At 37.8% G+C, this 19,214-nt stretch overlaps 1 protein-coding gene across 1 annotated transcript in view; it reads left to right on the top strand.

The window, feature by feature from the left end:
• Nucleotides 1–19,214, top strand: part of WDR70 (WD repeat domain 70) — a 342,319-nt gene that overhangs the window by 276,282 nt on the left and 46,823 nt on the right. Inside the window, exons 12-13 of the mRNA XM_072605789.1 lie at nt 194–278; nt 2,120–2,258. Coding sequence (XP_072461890.1) covers nt 194–278; nt 2,120–2,258 — 224 coding nt within the window. The remainder of the gene's footprint in view (nt 1–193; nt 279–2,119; nt 2,259–19,214) is intronic.

Below are 19,214 nucleotides of genomic sequence, written 5' to 3'. Positions count from 1 at the left end.
TTAAAAATGGGAAAGTAATATCTGGAAGTTTTCTTAATAAAGAGATACCTGCCTTTCTACCATTTCACAGTTTCCGAAAACTCCCTCAATGTATTTGAAAAAGAAAACATACTTTATGTGTATGAACTGTTTTTTTAAGTCATGAAACCAGCAGCATTCTTTTTCATTCCCCCTACTCCCATTTGTTTTCTAGGAGATGATACTTTAAAACTATGGGACATCCGACAATTTAAGAAACCTCTTTTTTCAGCTTCAAATCTTCCTACCTTCTTCTCAATGTAAGTGATTGTTCTTTGTATTTGAGGTACTTAAGGTTGGCAAATTTCCTCTAATTTCCTCCAATTAGGGATTACTTACATTATTTATCATTTAGGGCATTCAGAAGATTGCCTTGGGATTTGGCCTACCCCACCCCATTCTCTCCTGCAGCCTGGCCTCTTTTTATTAACCATATTACTTTTCTTCTTTTAGGTTTATCCTCTAGACAGCGATGAAAGATAGGGTTGAAGGTTCCTATTGGTATTTATGAAGTGGTTTTGAAATAAAGAAATAAAGTAGTTCTCTTAATCATATGCTAAAATATGTGTGTGAATATATGTATATGCCAAGAGGCATCTTGGCTTAATGACTAAAGGTCCAGCTCTGGAATCAGAAAGACTTAGCTGTATGACCATGGGCAAGTTACTAAACCTCTGAATGCTTGTTAACTTGATCAGTCATGTATGACTCTTTGTTACCCTTCTTGGGATTTTCTTGGCAAGATATTGGAGTAGTTTGCTATATCCTTCTCCAATGGATTAAGGCAAACAGAAGTTAAGTGACTTGCCCAGGGTTACACAGCTAGGATGTGTCTGAAGCCAGATTTGAACTCAAGTCTTCCTGAGTCCAGGCCCAGGAGTCTATCCACCCAGCTGCTTCCAAACCTTTAAATGCTCCCAGTCAGTTTCCTAAGACTATAAATAATAGTCCATTGAATTAGTCGATAAAGTTTTCACACCAAGAATTCCCTAAACTGATGAAACGACAGATCCTTACAGAAGCTTAATTCTCTTTCTGACTCTCTCTCCATGTGCATATATAATATATATGGAGACATATATATTATATATGTAATATATATCTACACACGCATACATGTATAGAAATCTGCAAATTTGTATTTTAATTTTAAACTTGTAAATCAGATCTATTATTTCATCAGTATAGGGCTTTCCTGGTATAGAAATATATTTAACACTCCTTTATAAACAAATTACAAGGAAGTGTTTTTATATATTCATATATATCACACATATGTCTTATACATTTTATTATATGGTACATACTTTACCTCCTTACAATAGACTTAATTTTAATACTTATTATGCAAATACCTTTATATATGATACTTTTCAGCCAAGCATTTGACATAATTTACTTATTCACATCATTTCCTGTTTGATTAATTTGAGTATTTTATCCATTTTACTAAATAACTAACCAAAGAACTGGGATTTGAACTCCCAGTCCTGTGGCTAGATCAGTGACAAATTTGCCTATCACTGTAGAGATTTAATTTCACATTGGTATTCACTGTAACTAGTGTTGAAAGGAACTGAATTACCAAATTTAGAAAACTGCAAGACAAGAAAATACTTAGAAATACTTTAGTAATAGTTTTCATTTTTTTAAAAAAACTGTATTTTTATTTGTACACAGTTCATAAGGTTGCCACCAATAATGCTGTTTATGTACTTTGGATAATACAATAAATTATCAGAAGTCAGCTTTATGCATATGTTTGTGTGTGTGTTTTGCAAGTTAATTAGACAACCAGACTCCTAATGAAAAAATCTGTTAATAACAGCAGTCCCAGTTGTTCTTCATTTAATGGCAATTCGCAAGGCCAATTCAGAGCTTTGGGAGTAGAGGGAATAGGACTAAAGAAATAATTCCATCATCATAGAGTCCAGTCATAAAAGTGATCTGATCTTTTCTTCCCTCTTTCTATTTCTAGCCCAAATTTAGAAATAAAGATGAAAAAACTTAGGAATTCACTTCTAATATTTTGCGTACTTTATTGATAATAATTGCACCATCACCTTTTCAAATGTTGTGACAATTGTTCGTTTCTTCTCAGGACCGATTGTTGCTTCAGTCCAGATGATAAGCTTTTGGTCACTGGAACATCTGTTAAGAAGGGAGGTGGCAATGGCAGACTTGTTTTTTTTGAACGCCAGACGTTCCATAAAGTATATGAAATCGATGTCACCAATGCAGTATGTATTTTTTACTTTACTTCTACCATTGAAATTAAGTTTGCATTATAGTTAGGATTTTCTGTTCCTTTTTAGTATACCCCCTCAGGATAATAGCATTATGTTTACCAGAACTTTCCCCCTCCTTTGGGGCACTTTGGGCAGAAAAGGATTGCCATGTATTAGGACCTTGCTAAATGTGCAGCCACCACCACATCAGTCGGTGGACCTTTCCTCATGGCTCTAGCTGTCCTGATGTGCCTTTCCCCACTTCAGCCCACTCTATGAAGGAATTTCACCAAAGAACAGAGGAGAAAGAGAATCTCCCAGGTCATGTCTATATGTGTATAAATTTAGAGGAATAATACGATGGAGGGAGAATAGAAGTTTATTCTCAGGCACTCCTATAAGAGCTAAAATATATCATGAAATTAGAACTACATCAGGAATAGATGGAATACAGTAAGAGAAGCAATTCTCAGAAGGAGAAATACACCCTTTATAGCTTTTATTGTATGTTATTATTTAGTTAGTAAAACAAACCATTATACTTTTCCAAGAGAGTATAAAATGGGCCAATTAAAGGCTTTGCATGTATATATTTTTTTTGATGTAGTAGGAAGCCCTTTAGTAAATTCCTCTACCATAAACTCTACTCATGGATTAATCTAGGTTTTTCAGTTCTTTGTAAACAGTTGTGATATATTACACGCTTTTGTAGTGAAGACAACTGAACAAATGTTTTTAGACTGCTGTTAATAAAACTGTTCCACCAGTCTTGTATAATGAAGTACTCTTGGTACTATTATATTTATTTGCAGCTACTAAGTTTGGAACCGCATTTTTCTTTCAACCTGTAAAGGAAATAAACAAAAATGAGAATCATTCTAGATGGGCAGCTCAGTTCTACAAATCTTAATCTTGTGACATAATTTGCTGTGTTCCAACACTAATAATATTTTAGTGAAGTTCGTGTTTCCAGGAGCCAACTATAACACTGGAAATCTAAGGAAAACACTTTTGAGCACATTAACTTAAATCTCAAAACATAAAATTATTGTAATTGGTTGTTTCATAAGAAGTTGACTTTTTTCCGCTATGGCTTTCACTTATTTGTACATTTCAACAATGTTTAGTGTTGTGTTTTACTCAAATTACAGCTTAAAAGACAATATAAACAAATTAAAGAATGTTGAAAAGTGAATGGATTTTAAAGGCACTGAGATGCCACAGTTTGCAGAAGAGACCTGCTGTTTGTTGGAATGAGCAGGGCCCATAACTGTGAGAGATTTCTATCCTGAGTTACTTTACTTTTTTAAAAATACAATTTTATTGATAGGTTTTGTTTTTTATATCACTCAAATTTCTCTTAGTCTACATTCCTTTCTTGTTTTCCAAAGAACAATTCTATGTAACAAATAATATTTTTTAAAGTGAGGACAAAAAAGGAAAAAAGAGAAAGAAGAGAAAAAATTGATTGATTGATGAAGCAAAATTGATTGCTGTATTAAAAAATATGAAAACATATGCAGCGTACTACTTCTGTGGGCCTCCCACCTCTTCCAGGGAATATAGTAAGGCAGGAGAGGGAGATGGTAGCGGGAGAGTCTTTCTCATTTCTCTTCTTTGGAACCGTCCTTGTTCTGTGTCACTTTTGATTGTTTTATGATTCCATTTATGTTGTTGTAGTAATTACATATATATATATTTTTTTCCTTGACCCTGCTAAATTCAGTCATGTAAATCTTTTCTTGCTTTTCTGTATTCATCATATTTGTTGTGTCTTGGAGCACAGTAATATTCCATTGCATTCCGTGTATAATAATTTAGTCATTCCCCAATTGACAAGCACCTAATTACTTTTCTAAGCAGATTTTTTTTGGCAGGTTCAAATGTTAATGATTAACAGTTTCTATTAATAACAAGTGCTATTTAGTTACAGTCTTTTTCCTTTTCACTTGGAAATGCAATGAGAATTGTAAATTGATTCAACAAAAGTAGACATTAAGTTTCACTTAAAGTAAATAAGACTAAACCACAATTAATAAAATATTTTCTACCCTACATTTTTCTTTTTGATACTTTACCTGTCTTTTTTTCTTAGGAATTTTGCCTTCATATGCCTTTTTACCCTGACACCTTCTTAGCTTCTGTCTCTTTTAACTTCCCCTAGGAGTTTAATTTTCTCAGGCCTTATCATGGGCTAAATATGGAGATATCCAGTTGGATCATAGGATCATAGATCCCATTGACAACCCAAAAGAGTCCACATGAACCACACCCATTAGGCCCAGTTACACCTGTCTCTTGTCAAAAAGTGACTGGTCTCAGATGTGGACTGTCCCAGAGGCAGTGCATTAGGCCCAAAGAGCAGAGGCTAATCTCTGGCTTTTAGCCCACAGCTCAGTTCCAGGAAGATACTGCACAGCCTTATTATATATAATAGAAGACGGCCTGGAAACATTTTTCTTCCCTTGCTACAGGTAGCTTCTGATTTTTCCAAGGTATCTAATGTTAAACATGATAATATATTCAGTAGCTCCTCAGAAAGCTTTCCTTTGATGTAAGTTTTTTTCTAAATAACCTGCTGTTAAGGAGTATGTATCTTTAGGATGACCTGCCCTGTGGATATCCTTTGTTTGTGTTAGTCTTGTGCATGCCGTGGAAAAGGTTGAATGTGCACGTCAGAAACTTGAATGCTAGACGGAATACTTTTAATTTGTAGTGTTGAAACAAAAATGTGTAGGCAATTTATTTCACTCCCATGAAGCTATCCATCATGAAAAGATAGCTGTAAACCAGGCTTATTAATAGAGTAGATAGCAAGCAGTGAGAAAGAAATTATAACACAATTCAGAATTTTCTCCCTAAATTTATACATATATGTGTGAATGTGTATTTCTGTGTATTTATGTAGTGTCATTGGGGTTTTCCTGGAGCTATAAGAGTTCAGATGGAGAACTTAAAATTGTAGAGTAACCAGACAGTGCTCCTGGCTTTGGGCTTTCTTTGGTAAAATGTGAGCACATTTACTGCATTGATTAATATTTTGCAGCAAAAAAAAATGATTGTCATTTTGTCCTGTATATGAACTTAGCATGAAATTGTGATAGAAACTAGACATTTGATTAAACTAGCAGAGAAGATGTCTTTTTTGCATCTTTAAATCATTTCCCATCTTGTAAAGTTACTAAAGCAAAACTTGAATTGTTCTATGCTTTAGCTATCTACCTTATTGCAGAGGTTTCTTACATATCCTGACTCTGTTTAGATTTTGCTTATTTCTTAAGAATACAGCACACAGAATTTTCAGAATATGCAACTTGATCTCTCTCCTCTGGGATCAAACACATGCTAATAATGCTAAGGCACTTTCCACATGTAAAGCTAAAGTGGTATAGACCTGCCATCAGGGGAGAATATACTTGAATCATTATGGTGGTCGCAGTGAATTTGTTTTCCTTTGTCTGTTTTCTTTTATCTGACCTCCTTTATGACTAAAAGTGTAAATTTATGTGATAGCTGGCTAGTGTGAAATCTCTGATTAAAACTCAGCCAATTTGGATTGAACTTAATGGTCCTGACCTCACTAATGTAATTATCTAAGAAAATAAGCCACCTTATCACACACATATAGGGAATGACATGCATGTTGTATAGACATGTATCACTTTTGTGTGTTAGTTTTGTATTTTGTTATCATCTCTGTTAGTAATTTTTTTGGTATAAGCTTGATAGACGTAAAGTATACTCAATTCAGAAAAATAGAGTTTTGAAGAATGATTGCTAGATTCTTAGAAGATGTATTCACACAAAGAATAGATATTGTTGAGCATTTCAAGAAAGTTTAAGAAGAGATTATAAGGTCCTTTTTTTAAGCAGATGAATCGACTTGTTGCTTTAATGAGAGCAAAGAAAAACATACCTTAAAACAACCTTTTTTTCATCCCTGATTTGGTTTTTTCTCCTCACCATCACACAGCATGAGTTTCTGTTTATCTAGCAGAATGGTATGTTAAAGGGGCTTTAAACTGCTCCTTTGACCCATTGTCTCAAGTTTTAAATCTTCTCGGAATGTAAGAAAACAAACAAATGCATTCCTAGGAATGCAATAAGGATGGATAAATTGTTGGATGGGCCAAGAATCACCTCTTTTATTTTAGTGTGTGTTTTCATCTTTAAGAGAGTCAAATAGTCTTCATACTTTTAAGAAAAAGCTACACCCCACAGTAAAGCAAAATACCTGTTTATTGCTGTTACTAAAATGTGACTACGTGTGTAAAAGGAATGGTATCCTCAAGTCTGCCCTATAGTTGTCCAGCGATATTAACCAGTACATTTCTATTCATCTGTCTTCTCCATCCTGATTCCTCTCCCAGAGCAAAGCACTGTGTTCAGCCCTAGAGATACAAAGATATTGAGGGATTGTGTTAGCCCCTGGGGATTTAAAGACAAAACCAAGATAGTACACTGTCTTCTAGGAGTGTCTTAGATGGGAGACAGTTAACCTTAAAAAAAAGTATTTCCTATTTTTATACAATAACATCTGCATATTAGGGAGTAGGGAGGTAAGGAGGGATGTGACCTTTAATCTCATTTATTTTCTAATGAGAAAGCCTGTTAGGAAACCAGTGGGCAGCTCATAGTCTTACTAAGTTGCCTAGTAGTGTACTTAGAGGTTAAGTGACTTACCCAGGTCACATAATCTGTGACATTTGTATACATTGTATAATTATACTAAAATTCCTTTGAATGTTTTCTACATCTTTCAAAATGGGTTTCCTAAAATCAAAAAATATTGCTTCCTCTACAGCTTAATCCTCTGGAGTCTGTTAAATCAAATAGTATTGTGACCAGTATAGTTTAGCTACTCCCCAACTCCCACCTTATTTATTGTTCTTGGCTTCTTTTCTAGGATGAGCTCCAAAATATAACCTCACTGCTGAATTTCCAGGCTTTCTTTTTTCCTTTTTTCTTGAAGACCAGACTCTTAGTTTGCGTTTGTCTTGTTCAGCTAAGTTTCCATTGCTCTGTTTTGGCTAGTAAGTCTTAAAGGATATTTCTTTGTAAATAATTAATGAAATAAGGTAAAGTTTAGAAATGAAATAAAATAATTGTCCTTACAGTTTATCACATTTAATAATCTTTTATTCTCTCATTTTATGTCAGTTATTTTTAAAACATCTAAAATTATGAAAGTGTTAATAGAAAATAATAATTTTTTTATAACTAATGCAAAATATTTATGAAAACTTCTTTATATGCTTTGTTAACTAGAAAAATGGTTTGTACAATTTTACCACTACCTTGGAATTCCCAAGGAAGTCTCTAGCCTAATTTTAAGTAAATGTAATTCAAGTTGCACAGACTTTTCACCTCATTTCCTTTTGATAACGATCAGGAAGATTTTTGAGGTTTCATTGGGTTAAAAATGGAAATGCTCAAAATTTTACACGAGCTTGAATCTTTTTTTTATTTGCTTTCATCTAGTACCATGATCTTAATTTCTGTGAGAATTGACAAACAAAGTAAGAAAATATCAGTAATAGAACTGAAAGAAACAACTAAGCCTCTTAAATAAAAAAAATGGATCAACAGAGCTGGAGTGTAAAAGGGGCTGTGGAGACTGGGAGAAAAGAAATTTGATTTAACTACAATCTTGGGAATTGGGAAGTTTCAAAATGGCAAAATTTGAATGAGAAAAACAGAGAAAATAACCACAGTAAGAAATATTTAAATTGTTTTTTGAAAATTTTATTTATGATTATGTTGGGTAGCTACTTGGTCAGTGGTCTCCTGTTTTGAAATATCAGAATTAATATATCATTTTGGAAGCTACAGTTAATTTTTAATTCTTCAGAGATTCACTATCCAGTTTGTGAATTGTTAATACTTCTTTTTCTCCTTTGTGGCATGCTCATTTCACTACTCCCTACTATTTCAGAATTTTAGTTAATATTGCATCTTGCAAAAATATTCTTCAGATTCCTCCCCTAAAAAAATTATAAGCAAGAAAATCTACTGTCACTTTTTTGTTTTTGTTTTGTTTTTTGGTTATGTGAAGTTCTTCAGGAAACTTGAATTAAATGTGGAAATGGCTTTGCGTTCTTCAAGTCTGTGCCAGCAGAGCAGAAGCCCTGTCAGGTTCTGCCACACTGGAAAGGCTTCAAAGATGATACCAGTGACAGACTGTGCCTGCTGTCTGAGGACCAGCCTAGCTAGTATGAGGGGACTTTTCATCAGTGTAGTAGACTATTAGGTGAGGAGTTCTTTAGTGATAGCAATCTGTGAAACAAAAATACAAAGTGACTGTGAGGCCTCTTTGTCCTCAGTCCTTAATGATAGTGGTAGAATGATGTGAAAGAAGGTAGGGAATGTTAAGAATCAGTCAGTAAGTAAATATTTATTTAGTGCCTACTGTGTTCCGGTCACTGTGCGAAGTGCTAGGGATACAAGAAACTCAAAAGACAATCCCTGCCCTCAAGGGGCTCACGATCTAGTGGGGTAGACAAGATGCAAACAGTTATAGGCAAGCAAACGATGTACTGTATAAACAGGAAATAATCAGTAGAAGGAAGGCACTAGAATGGAGTGATTGAGAAAAGCTTCCTTTCTTGTTTGTGCATAGTTGTTTGCATCTTGTCTACTCTTGGATTGTGAGCTCCTTGAGGACAGGCATTATCTTTTGCCTTTCTTGTATCCTCGACGTTTAGCACAGTGACTGGCACACAGTAGGGGCTTTTAGTCTTCTCTCTTTTCCCCTCCACCCCTACTATAAATATGGTTATTCACTTTCTATAACCGTACTATAAATTAAGACAGCCAATTTAAGGAAGTTGCAGCTAAATAAAAGGAGACCCTACCTAATTGCCCCAACTACTAGTAAGTAGCACTCCCCCACATTACTTATTTACTTTGAATTTGTTTATGTGTCATTTTCCTCTATAGAATATGAACTCCTTGAGGGTAGAGGTTGCCTCATTTTTGACTTTGTATCCCCTTTGTATGTATCAGCTTGATACATGGTGTATGTTGATTGATTGCTTAAGAAGCAGAATGACCACCATTAATGTCTCATATTTGAACCTCAAGAGTTCCTACAGGTTTGGTATCACTGTGGTGATGGCTCTGGGATTTATATACCCAGTTCCTATCTTTCTCCTGAGATTTAGCCTCACATCACCAACTTAACTGCTAGGCATTTCAGACTCATATTATGGATCCATTGAAGTATTGAGATTCTGTAGAGAACTTGAATCACATAGTTTTTTCTCCTTCCACATCAAATGTGATTTTCAAACTATCATTAAAAAAAAACATCTGAAGTGAATTATTTTAAGTTGTAGTTAATCATTGCCTATGAGGAAGCTTCTCAACATCAAAAGTGTCAAACACGCCAGACACTCCAAAATGCTGCCCAAACTAGATTTGTAATTAGGAAATATTTAACAAAATAAAAAAAGATACAGTAGAACATTGGCAATGAATATGTGTTTTTCTAAGTTGGTATGTGGCCGGCAGCAATCCTCATGTACAGATTAATGGCCCCTGTTTCTTTTTGAGTTTGATACCACTATTTTTACATGATTTACTGATATTTGTTGATCACTTTATTCTTTGAAAACTTATGTCTTCTCATTAGACATAAACCAGGAGAAATAAATGTGGAGCATTGAATAGGCATATTATTGATTTTAATTTACAAATATCAAAGGAGTAGCTTTTTAGTCATTCAGATTTTGGTCAGCTCCTGATGATTTTTATTTATGAAAGGAAACAGCAACTGCATAATTAATATCGATTATCAATCAGAAATCACTGCATTGTATTTTTATTTTGAAATATAGTTTCATCTATGATCTGGAAACTGACTTGAAGTTAAACTAATGAATCCAAATAACAAAAACTTGACTCAGGAAGAATTGGGCAGCTCCACATTACCCTGTTCTGCCCTCTGATGGAAATAGATGATGACTTTCAGATTGATGTAAAGCATTAGCTTAATCAGAATGACCCAATTTTAAAGCCATCTTAGAAAAGGGAGAGGTAATAAAGTGACAGCTTCTCTGCCAGCTTCAAGCTGTCTGCAGAGTGAGAGGAAATCAAAGGAACCTGAGATGTGGGCAGAGTAAGCACTTAGGCACAGTAACTGCTGGCTGAAAATGAGACTATATTTGGCAATGTTATCTGCCTTCTAGAATAGTGAAACCTTGTTAATATGAAACACAAGGCATGGAAAAATTGACTTTGAATTAACTAGATTTGTGTTATCTGATTTTTATTAAAGAGCAAGCTGGCATATGGTTGACTAGGGAATAGCAGTTGCTCTGAATTATGGACTATTTTGAATAAACTAATATCAGCTTAATGAGATTTTCCTGTAATTCACTTTCTGAGGTAAGTTGAATAATGCAAACTCCTGATGGGGCTCATTCAACATGCTTATTTTAACAAGCTTTCGAATATTTGCCCCAAACTGAGTTGGAGATGCTTTAAAAGTGTATAGGATATTCACAAGCTAATTTCAAATGAATAGTTAAGTCTAGTGGATAAAGAGTGAGCAAATTTTAGGTAAGTCTTTCAGTCAATCAATATTTATTAAGTACCTTTTATGTACCAGGCACTATGCTAAGTACTGGGGATACAAAAGGAAGCAGAAAACAGTCCCTGCACTCAAAGAGCTCACGATCTAATGGAGAAAACAAATACGTACAAACAAGCTATATATAGCTAAATAGGAAATGATTAACAAAGTTAAGAGAGGTTGGGAAAGGCTTCCTGCAAAAATGGGATTGTGTTTGAGACTTAATGGAAACCAAGGAGGGGAAAGTGGAGGAGGGAGAGCATTCCAAGCCTGGGGGACAGCCAGAGAAAGTGTCTGGAGCTAAGAGAGGAGGGTCTTTTTGTGGGACAGTGTTACTGGGAGGCCAGTGTTACTGGGAGGCCAGTGTTACTGTATTGAAAAGTAAGATACAAGAAAATAGAGGAGGAGCCTAGGATGTGAAGGGTTTTGAATGCCAAAGGAGTATTTTGTATTTGAACCTGGAGGCAATAGGGAGCCACTAGAATTTATTGAGTAACCAGGTGACATGGTTAGACCTGGGTTTTAGGAAAATCATTTTCTTGGTTTTTTTGTCCTTTGTTTTGAAAAGGACCAAAATGACATCACTGTGTTACAGTCAAGTCACAGTGTGTCTGACTATGACTGATCAGACCAATAAGAGCTTGGAATGTTTTACCCCAGGTCAGGTAATATAGTCCATTTGGGGTAGATTCTCTAAATTTGGACATCTCATGTTTTTCTTATGCTACTTCAGTTCTGCTTTGCTCATAGAGCACAGCACCTTCTGTGATGAGGGCTCACCCACCGATAGACTATTATAATGGTCCAGGCACAAGGGGATGAGGGCCTACAGAAGAGAAAATAATGTATTCTTGAGAGATGTTGCAGTGGTGAAATCAATAGGCTTTGGCCACAGATTGGATATGGCCAAGGTTCGAGAACTGGGGGTGAGATGATGAGAAGTCAAATATAACTCCTAGATTGTGAACCTGAGGGAATGGGAGTTTCCCTCTACAGTAATTGGGAAGGTGGGAGGGTTTAGGGGGAAAGATAATGTGCTCTCCTTTGGATATGTGTAGCTATGACATCTACTAGATGATATATGAAAGGCATCAGGGAGGTAGGAGGGAAGTGGGGCAGGGTAGATGGATTTGAGAATTGTCAGCATAGAGATGGTAATTAAATATATTGGAGCTGATGAGATCACCAAATGAGATAATATAGAGGGGAAAAAGAAAAGAAAGCCCAAGATAGGACCCTGAGAGACACCTACAGCAGAGGGTGTGATCTGGGTGAAGATCCAGCAATGGAAATGGAGAAGGAGTGGTCATATATGTAGAAGAGCTTGGAGAGAATAGTGTCCTGAAAACCTAGAGGGAAATAGTCTCAAGGAGCAGAGAGTGGTCTGGAGTTTTAGAGGCTGCAAAAAAAAGTCAAGGAGAATGAGGATTGAGAAAAGGCCAGTGGATTTGTCAGTTAAGAGATAATTGGTAAGATCATTGGAGTTGTAACTTCACTGGAACAGTAGGGTGGCAAGCTAGATTGTAGGGGGCTAAGAAGAAAGTGATGGAAAAGAAAGTGGAGGCACCGATCATAGACAGTCTTTCTGAGGAGTTTAGTTACAAAGGGCAAAAGAGATAGAGAAAATTTCTGGTGGGGACTGAAGTGAGGGTTTTTCAGGGTGAGAGAGACATAGGCATGTTTGTAGGTGGTAGGGAATGTAGTAGACAGGGAGAGATTGAAAATGAGGATGACAGGAGGCAATCTGTTGGAGGACATGAGATAGAGTAGGATCACTTGAGTAGGTAGAGGGGTTAGCCTTGTTAAGGAGTAAGGGCATTTCATCGTGTGTGTGTGTGTGTGTGTGTGTGTGTGTGTGTGTGTGTGTGTGTGTGTGTGTGTTCATCCTTCATTACCAAAGAAGACCATGCCATCACAGAAACGGTGACATGACTTGCACTTGACTTTGTTTTGAATGAGGGAGGGCTGTACAAGGTCACCAGCCTCACTTCTCCAGATTCATCAGGATTACTGGAGATGACCCAGGATGAGGCAGTTGGGGTTAAGTGACTTGCCCAAGGTCACACAGCTAGTGAGTGTCAAGTGTCTGAGGTGAGATTTGAACTCAGGTTCTCCTGACTCCTGCACTGGTGCTCTAGCGACTGCACCACCTTGCTGCCCCAACTTCATCATGTAAGATAGAGGTGAAGGAGTGACGTAAGGTGTCTGAGTGTTAAAGAGATGGAGAAGAGAGAGTTCATAGTGAATGGTCTGTAAAATATGAGGCAAGGGTCTCAGCTGAGAGAGTGGGGGAAAGTGGAGCTATGAGATGGCTGAGGAGGAATGAAAAGATTTGGAAGAGCCAGCTGTGGAGGATGGGACAGTGAGTTGATAAAGCAGGTATAGGATTGCCTAGAAGCTGTGATGGCCTAGTTGATATTCTGTAACTAAATTTGTAGGGGGCATAGTTAGAATGGTTGTGCAATTTTCTCAACCTTTATTCACCACCATATGTGTAGGAATGAAGAAAGCAATGGTGGGAGTAATCCAAGGCTGAGTAGAACTGAACTGGTTCACCATTAGGTCAAGATGGGAAAAAGAGACAGGAGTGGCTAGGGCAAGGGAGATGTCCTGGAAGAGAACTGAAGGGTTGAGGGATTGGAGTTTCACCATGAGGATGAAGAGTAGGGTTTTGTAAGAGAAGATAGGAGAAGTGAAAAGCCAATAGGAGATTTCAGAATTCTTGAACATGGAGGTGATTATGGATTATGGGAAGATCAAGGATATGACTGTTTTTGTATGTAAATGAATTAGAGTTGGAGTAGATTGGGAAACTGTGATTGCAGAATTTGTAGAAGAGTCAATATGCATGTTGAATTCCCTTGTATACAAGCAGAAGTTGAGGAGAAGAGAAAAGTTATGTCACATACTGAATGCATTGATTAAGGAAAAGGAGTGATCTGGACAATCTATAGACAATGGCTGCCAGGATTTTGATCAGCTGGTAGATGAGAATAGTATGAACCTTAAAGGAGGAGCGTTTACTGAGTGGTGGAAGTAGGGAGAGAACCTGGACCTGACCATGAGAATCAAGGAGTATTCCAGTTCTTCACCTCTACTGGTGAGCTGAGGAGAATGAGTGAAGGTGCAGCCAGTACTGGAAACAATACCCTTTATGTATTCATGTTGGCGTTCCTGTCTGGACATGTGTCTAGGAACTATTCAGAACATTGCTCAAGAGAGGCCATTATGGGAACCAGCCTTCTAGTGGTGTTATGCTCCTTGGTCCAGTAACACTTTCACAGCATCATAGAGATTGTCTCATCCTTCCTACTCATTTTACAGATGAGGAAACTGAGGAAAAGAGAAAGGAAGTGATTTGTCCACAGTTATACATTAAGAGCTAAACTGATGTAAAAAAATTACAAAGAATGAGCATGTTCATAAAAAAAGAGATCTGAGAGGACACTCCAAACCCAGCCCTACACAGAGGTGGGAGGTCCGCAGGTACTGCACATTGCACCTGTCTGGAGGCTTTTTCAATGAATTGATTGGCTATGTTAATTTTTCTTTTTCATTTTCTTATCTTTTTTTTATCTTTCGTCTTTATCTTTAAAAAACAAGAAGACTTTCTAGGGCTACTTCTCTGGGAGGGGAAGAGGCACTGGGGAAAATGATAATGATGTAAAAAATAAGACTGACGCAAACTTCTAAAAAGAGTTAAAAGGAACAAGTGCTAGTAGCTGGAGCAAGGAGCAGGGCATTCTTAGACTTTTGTCGTCATTGTTCTTCAGAGCATGTAACCTTTGAATTATGATCTCTTCATGCGTGAACTACAAAGGGAAAAAAAAATCATTGAATTGATATCCAAGGACTTACATCCAGATCCTAGCCCTGTTTAGCCAAGTCATCTAACTTTCCTTGGCTTTAGTTACATCATCTGTAAAATGAGGGAGTTAGAGCGGATGACCTCCGAGATTCCTGACAGATCTAAATCTATCAAGCTATAAAAACTGTTCTTATTTGTTGCCTAGAGCAGCACATCAATTAATCAAGCATTTATTAACTTCCTAATAAATGCCAGGCACTCTGTTAAGTGTTGGGGATATAAAGACCAGTCAGCCTTGAGGAACTTAGCAGCAGAGCCTACCTATATAGGTCTATACAAAACAATTTGTGGGGAAGAAACTAGCATGTAGAGGGAAGGTTTTATGTAGAAGGTAGTGCTTGAACATCTGAGCCTCGAAGAAAACTAGGGATTCCGAGAGTCACAGGGGAGAGAAAGTGCATTCTAGACACGGAACCTGGCTGGGCAGAGGCATGAAGGTTGGAGATGTAGAACTGTGTGTGAACTTAGCCGAAGAGAAAAACACAAACAAACCAGCTACTGCCTTACAAGTATTCTACTTAATGAACTATTCTGATTGTGATAGCCCTCTGCAGAGCTTTCAGTGTTTCCCCACTGCTTACTGTACTTATGGATAAATTAAAACTCCTAATGTTAATAGAGAAGACTGTCCCTAGTCTTGCTCCAGCTCTTTTCCAGTTTCCCCTTATACTGCTTTGATCTCCATTGTTTAACTTATGCCATCCTCCATGTCAGAAATCAGCTCTACCTTCCACCACATGCCCAGTTTATCTGCCATTTCCTCCTTCAAGCCTTCCCTGATGTCCCCAACTGAGGTGATCTCTTTTTCTAGACCTCTTCTTAATTTTATCGTATCTGTCTGTATTGGGTTATTTGTGTGTGTTCCTGAGAGCAGACTCTGTATCCTGTCCTTTTTTTGTATTCCCATGATGCCTTGCACAGAGTAGGTACTTAATAAATATTTGTTAGATTGAATAGAGTTGCTCCTAGCTGTAGAAACCTAATAAAGCATGTTATTTGTGTTTTGGACTTCATTCAAGGGAGTTTAGTATCTAGTGTAGCTCATTAAAATTCATTATTAACTCTTAAAGCCTCAGTTTCTTAATGTGTAAATGGGGATAATATATATAGTCAGACAATCTCACAGGGTTGTTGTGAAGATCAAATTAAATATGTGAAAGTACTTTATGACAGTAAAACTTTCTACAAATGTGAATTATTTTTATCTTACATTTGTTACCCAAGGGTACCATTTTTAAGACTCCAGAGTAATAATATTGTGGAATGGAAAGACAGTCATTTCAACACCATGTGGATTTCTAAGAGTAGATAGAAAATGATTGTTTTGCATACTTGGATGGCAACCCACATATACACGCTAATGAAGAAATATTTATAGAGTATATAGTATTTTCCTTCATACATCATGTTAGTTTAGTGTTTAATATGTTGCCTCTTCAAGTTTGAACATGATCTAGGTAAGAATCATAGGGGGAACTAATTTTAAACTTTTCAATATTTAGAAAAAAATTTTTGGTAGCTACTATCTACTGTATGGATTGGACAAATCACTCAGATCTCACAGGAATTTCGCATCTGTAACAGTGAGGAAGTTGGATTAGATGTTCTTTAAGGTTTCTTCTAGCCCTGATGTCCTGACACCATGCATTGATTTGACTGTCTTCCTGCCCCATCTCCCTTCTCTTTTCCTTTGTTCCACAGTTTAGAAATGATGACCTTACAGCTAAGTGGTGACACTAAGCAACAGAGTCCTTGTCATTAGCTACTACATTTAATATGCAGAAGTCAAATAAATGTAGGAATAAAAGTTTTTTTGTAAATTTTTTTTAGAAAGTATAAAAACATTTCTTTGAAACTCAATTGGTGTTACCTTGTTATAATGGGAGTTAAAAATCTTCCCCACCCATTGATAGGGCTCAGGTGGAGCTATTGAGGGTGGCTCGATTGGGGGAGGCTTGTTTTGTACGGGGGTGCACACCTTTTGCTGATTGCTGGTGAGGTGCTGGTTCATGAGGAGTCATGCCCTCCTGCTCTGAAAAGAGTATATGTACTCTGAGGTGAGGTTTTGCTTTGGGGCTTAGTTTTTGGAAGAAGGCTTGTGTGCCAGATGAGACTCTGGGAAGCTGTTTTAAGAAGCCTCCTCCCCACCGCCTTTGAAAACCCAGATGCTGGTGCTTCTCTCTCTGATAACAATGTGTGTGTTGCCTATGGTCAGACAGTTGGAAGCCCTGTCTATTGGTCCTGCATGTGTTTTCTCTGTTGGTATATGTGTCTGATTAAAGTGATTGTTGATCCCTTAAAAGTTGCTTTCCTTTTGGAAAAGCAGATCTAAGAGCCTGTGCAGCAGGCCCTCCTGTGTATGTCGGGGTGCTTACTGCTGCACTTCCACATGAGATTTTTTCTAGTTTCTGTTCCCTCCAACTGCTGGTGCTCCCAAATCATCTTGCCTTCATTTTGTGTAGATCCTTGCCCTGGATCTAGAGCTGAAAGGGACCTTATATACCATCTAGTACTGTACCTAGTAAGGTATGTAAGGTATATACCTTATATACCATCATAGTACCCCTCAATATACATATGAAGGAGCTGAGGCCCAGAAAGTTTATGTAACCTGCCCCAGATCATGTAGTCAGCGACAGGCATGATTTATACCCAGGACCTCTGGTTCCAAATTCATTTCTCATCCCATTATTGTCTGTTCATCCCATTATGGTCTACTCCAGTAGAATAGAAGTTTCTTGAAGGAAGAGACTGTTTCATTCTTAACTTTGTATCTCCAGTGCCTACCACATCACCAGACATAAAGAAGGTGCTTAATAAATGCTTGTTTATTGATCTTGAATGATGTACTTCTCTGTTTTGCCATTCCAGTGACCTGGAGTATATTCCTGGCCAGAAATTACTCTTCATAGGCCAAACTAATAATTAGTGCTATAGTAGCTGACAGGCCACATACCTAAATGAATCTCTCAGTATTATTTACTATGACTTTAGAAGTGATTTAGAACAAAGAATCACAGAACTAGAAGGACCTTTGGGAGCATATATAACCCATTTCCATATTTCTGTGAAGGACCATGTCTAAATCATCCAAACAAATGGAAATTGTGTTTTATTTTTAAAAGAAAAGAATCCCACAAACATACTTTAGGAGGCCATCCCATTATACAGTCTTGCCATAAAGACATTATTTTTCTTACAACGAGCCTAAATGCTTTCAGGATCTCTGAGTTTAGAATCAGGATAACTGGGAGCCAAGATGGCGTAGTAGAAAGACGTACATACACATAGCTCCGAACCCACAACCCATAGAACAACTACAAAGAAGTAACTCACGGCGAATTCTGCACCCAGAGGCCACAGAACATTGGAGCGAGGGAGATTTCTGTTCCGGAGAGACCTGCAAACCTCTCGTAAAAGGTCCTTCGCGCTGCGGACTGGGCGCCGGGACTGGGAGCTGAGTACAGCCCTGCCGTGGCCACGGCACCGAGAGGAACAGATCCGAGCAGGCTTCAGGGACGGGATCTCCAGCGGCCGCACAAGTACCTCCACCCACAGGTGACGGGGGTCTGTGAGAGAGTCCCTTTGGTGGGTCGAGGAGGGAGTGGGGTGCCCCCATGGCTCGGGCCCCCTCGGGAGACAGAAGCTGAGGGGCAGCGGCAGACCAGGGCTCCCCAAGCAGGCAGGAGCCTGGATCCATTGTTGAAGGTCTGTGCATAAACTCCCTGAGGGAACTGAGCCTGAGAGGCAGCCCTGCCCTCACCTGAGCATCTGAATTTAATCTCACACTGAATAGCAGCCCTGCCCCCGCCCAAAGCCCTGAGGCTGGAAGCAGCATTTGAATCTCAGACCCCAAACACTGGCTGGGAGGATCAGGAGGTGAGGTGGGTGTGAGGAAAATATTCAGAGGTCAAGTCACTGGCTGGGAAAATGCCCAGAAAAGGGAAAAGAAATAAGACTATAGAAGGTTACTTTCTTGGTGAACAGGCATTTCCTCCCTTCCTTTCTGATGAGGAAGAACAATGCTTACCATCAGGCAAAGACACAGAAATCAAGGCTTCTGTGTCCCAGCCCACTCAATGGGCACAGGCCATGGAAGAGCTCAAAAAGAATTTTGAAAATCAAGTTAGAGAGGTGGAGGAAAAGCTGGGAAGAGAAATGAGAGACATGAAGTCAAAGCATGAACAGCAAATCAGCTCCCTGCTAAAGGAGACCCAAAAAAATGTTGAAGAAAATAACACCTTGAAAACTAGCCTAACTCAATTGGCAAAAGAGGTTCAAAAAGCCAATGAGGAGAAGAATGCTTTCAAAAGCAGAATTAGCCAAATGGAAAAGGAGATTCAAAAGCTCACTGAAGAAAATAGTTCTTTCAAAATTAGAATGCAACAGATGGAGGCTAATGACTTTATGAGAAACCAAGAAATCACAAAACAAAACCAAAAGAATGAAAAAATGGAAGATAATGTGAAATATCTCATTGGAAAAACAACTGACCTGGAAAATAGAGCCAGGAGAGACAATTTAA

This window comes from Notamacropus eugenii, chromosome 4 (genome assembly GCF_028372415.1).
Source record: "Notamacropus eugenii isolate mMacEug1 chromosome 4, mMacEug1.pri_v2, whole genome shotgun sequence".
In the NCBI taxonomy this organism is placed as follows: Eukaryota; Metazoa; Chordata; class Mammalia; order Diprotodontia; family Macropodidae; genus Notamacropus; species Notamacropus eugenii.
Note: the sequence above shows the minus strand (reverse complement) of the source record. Positions and strands in the feature narration are given on the sequence as shown.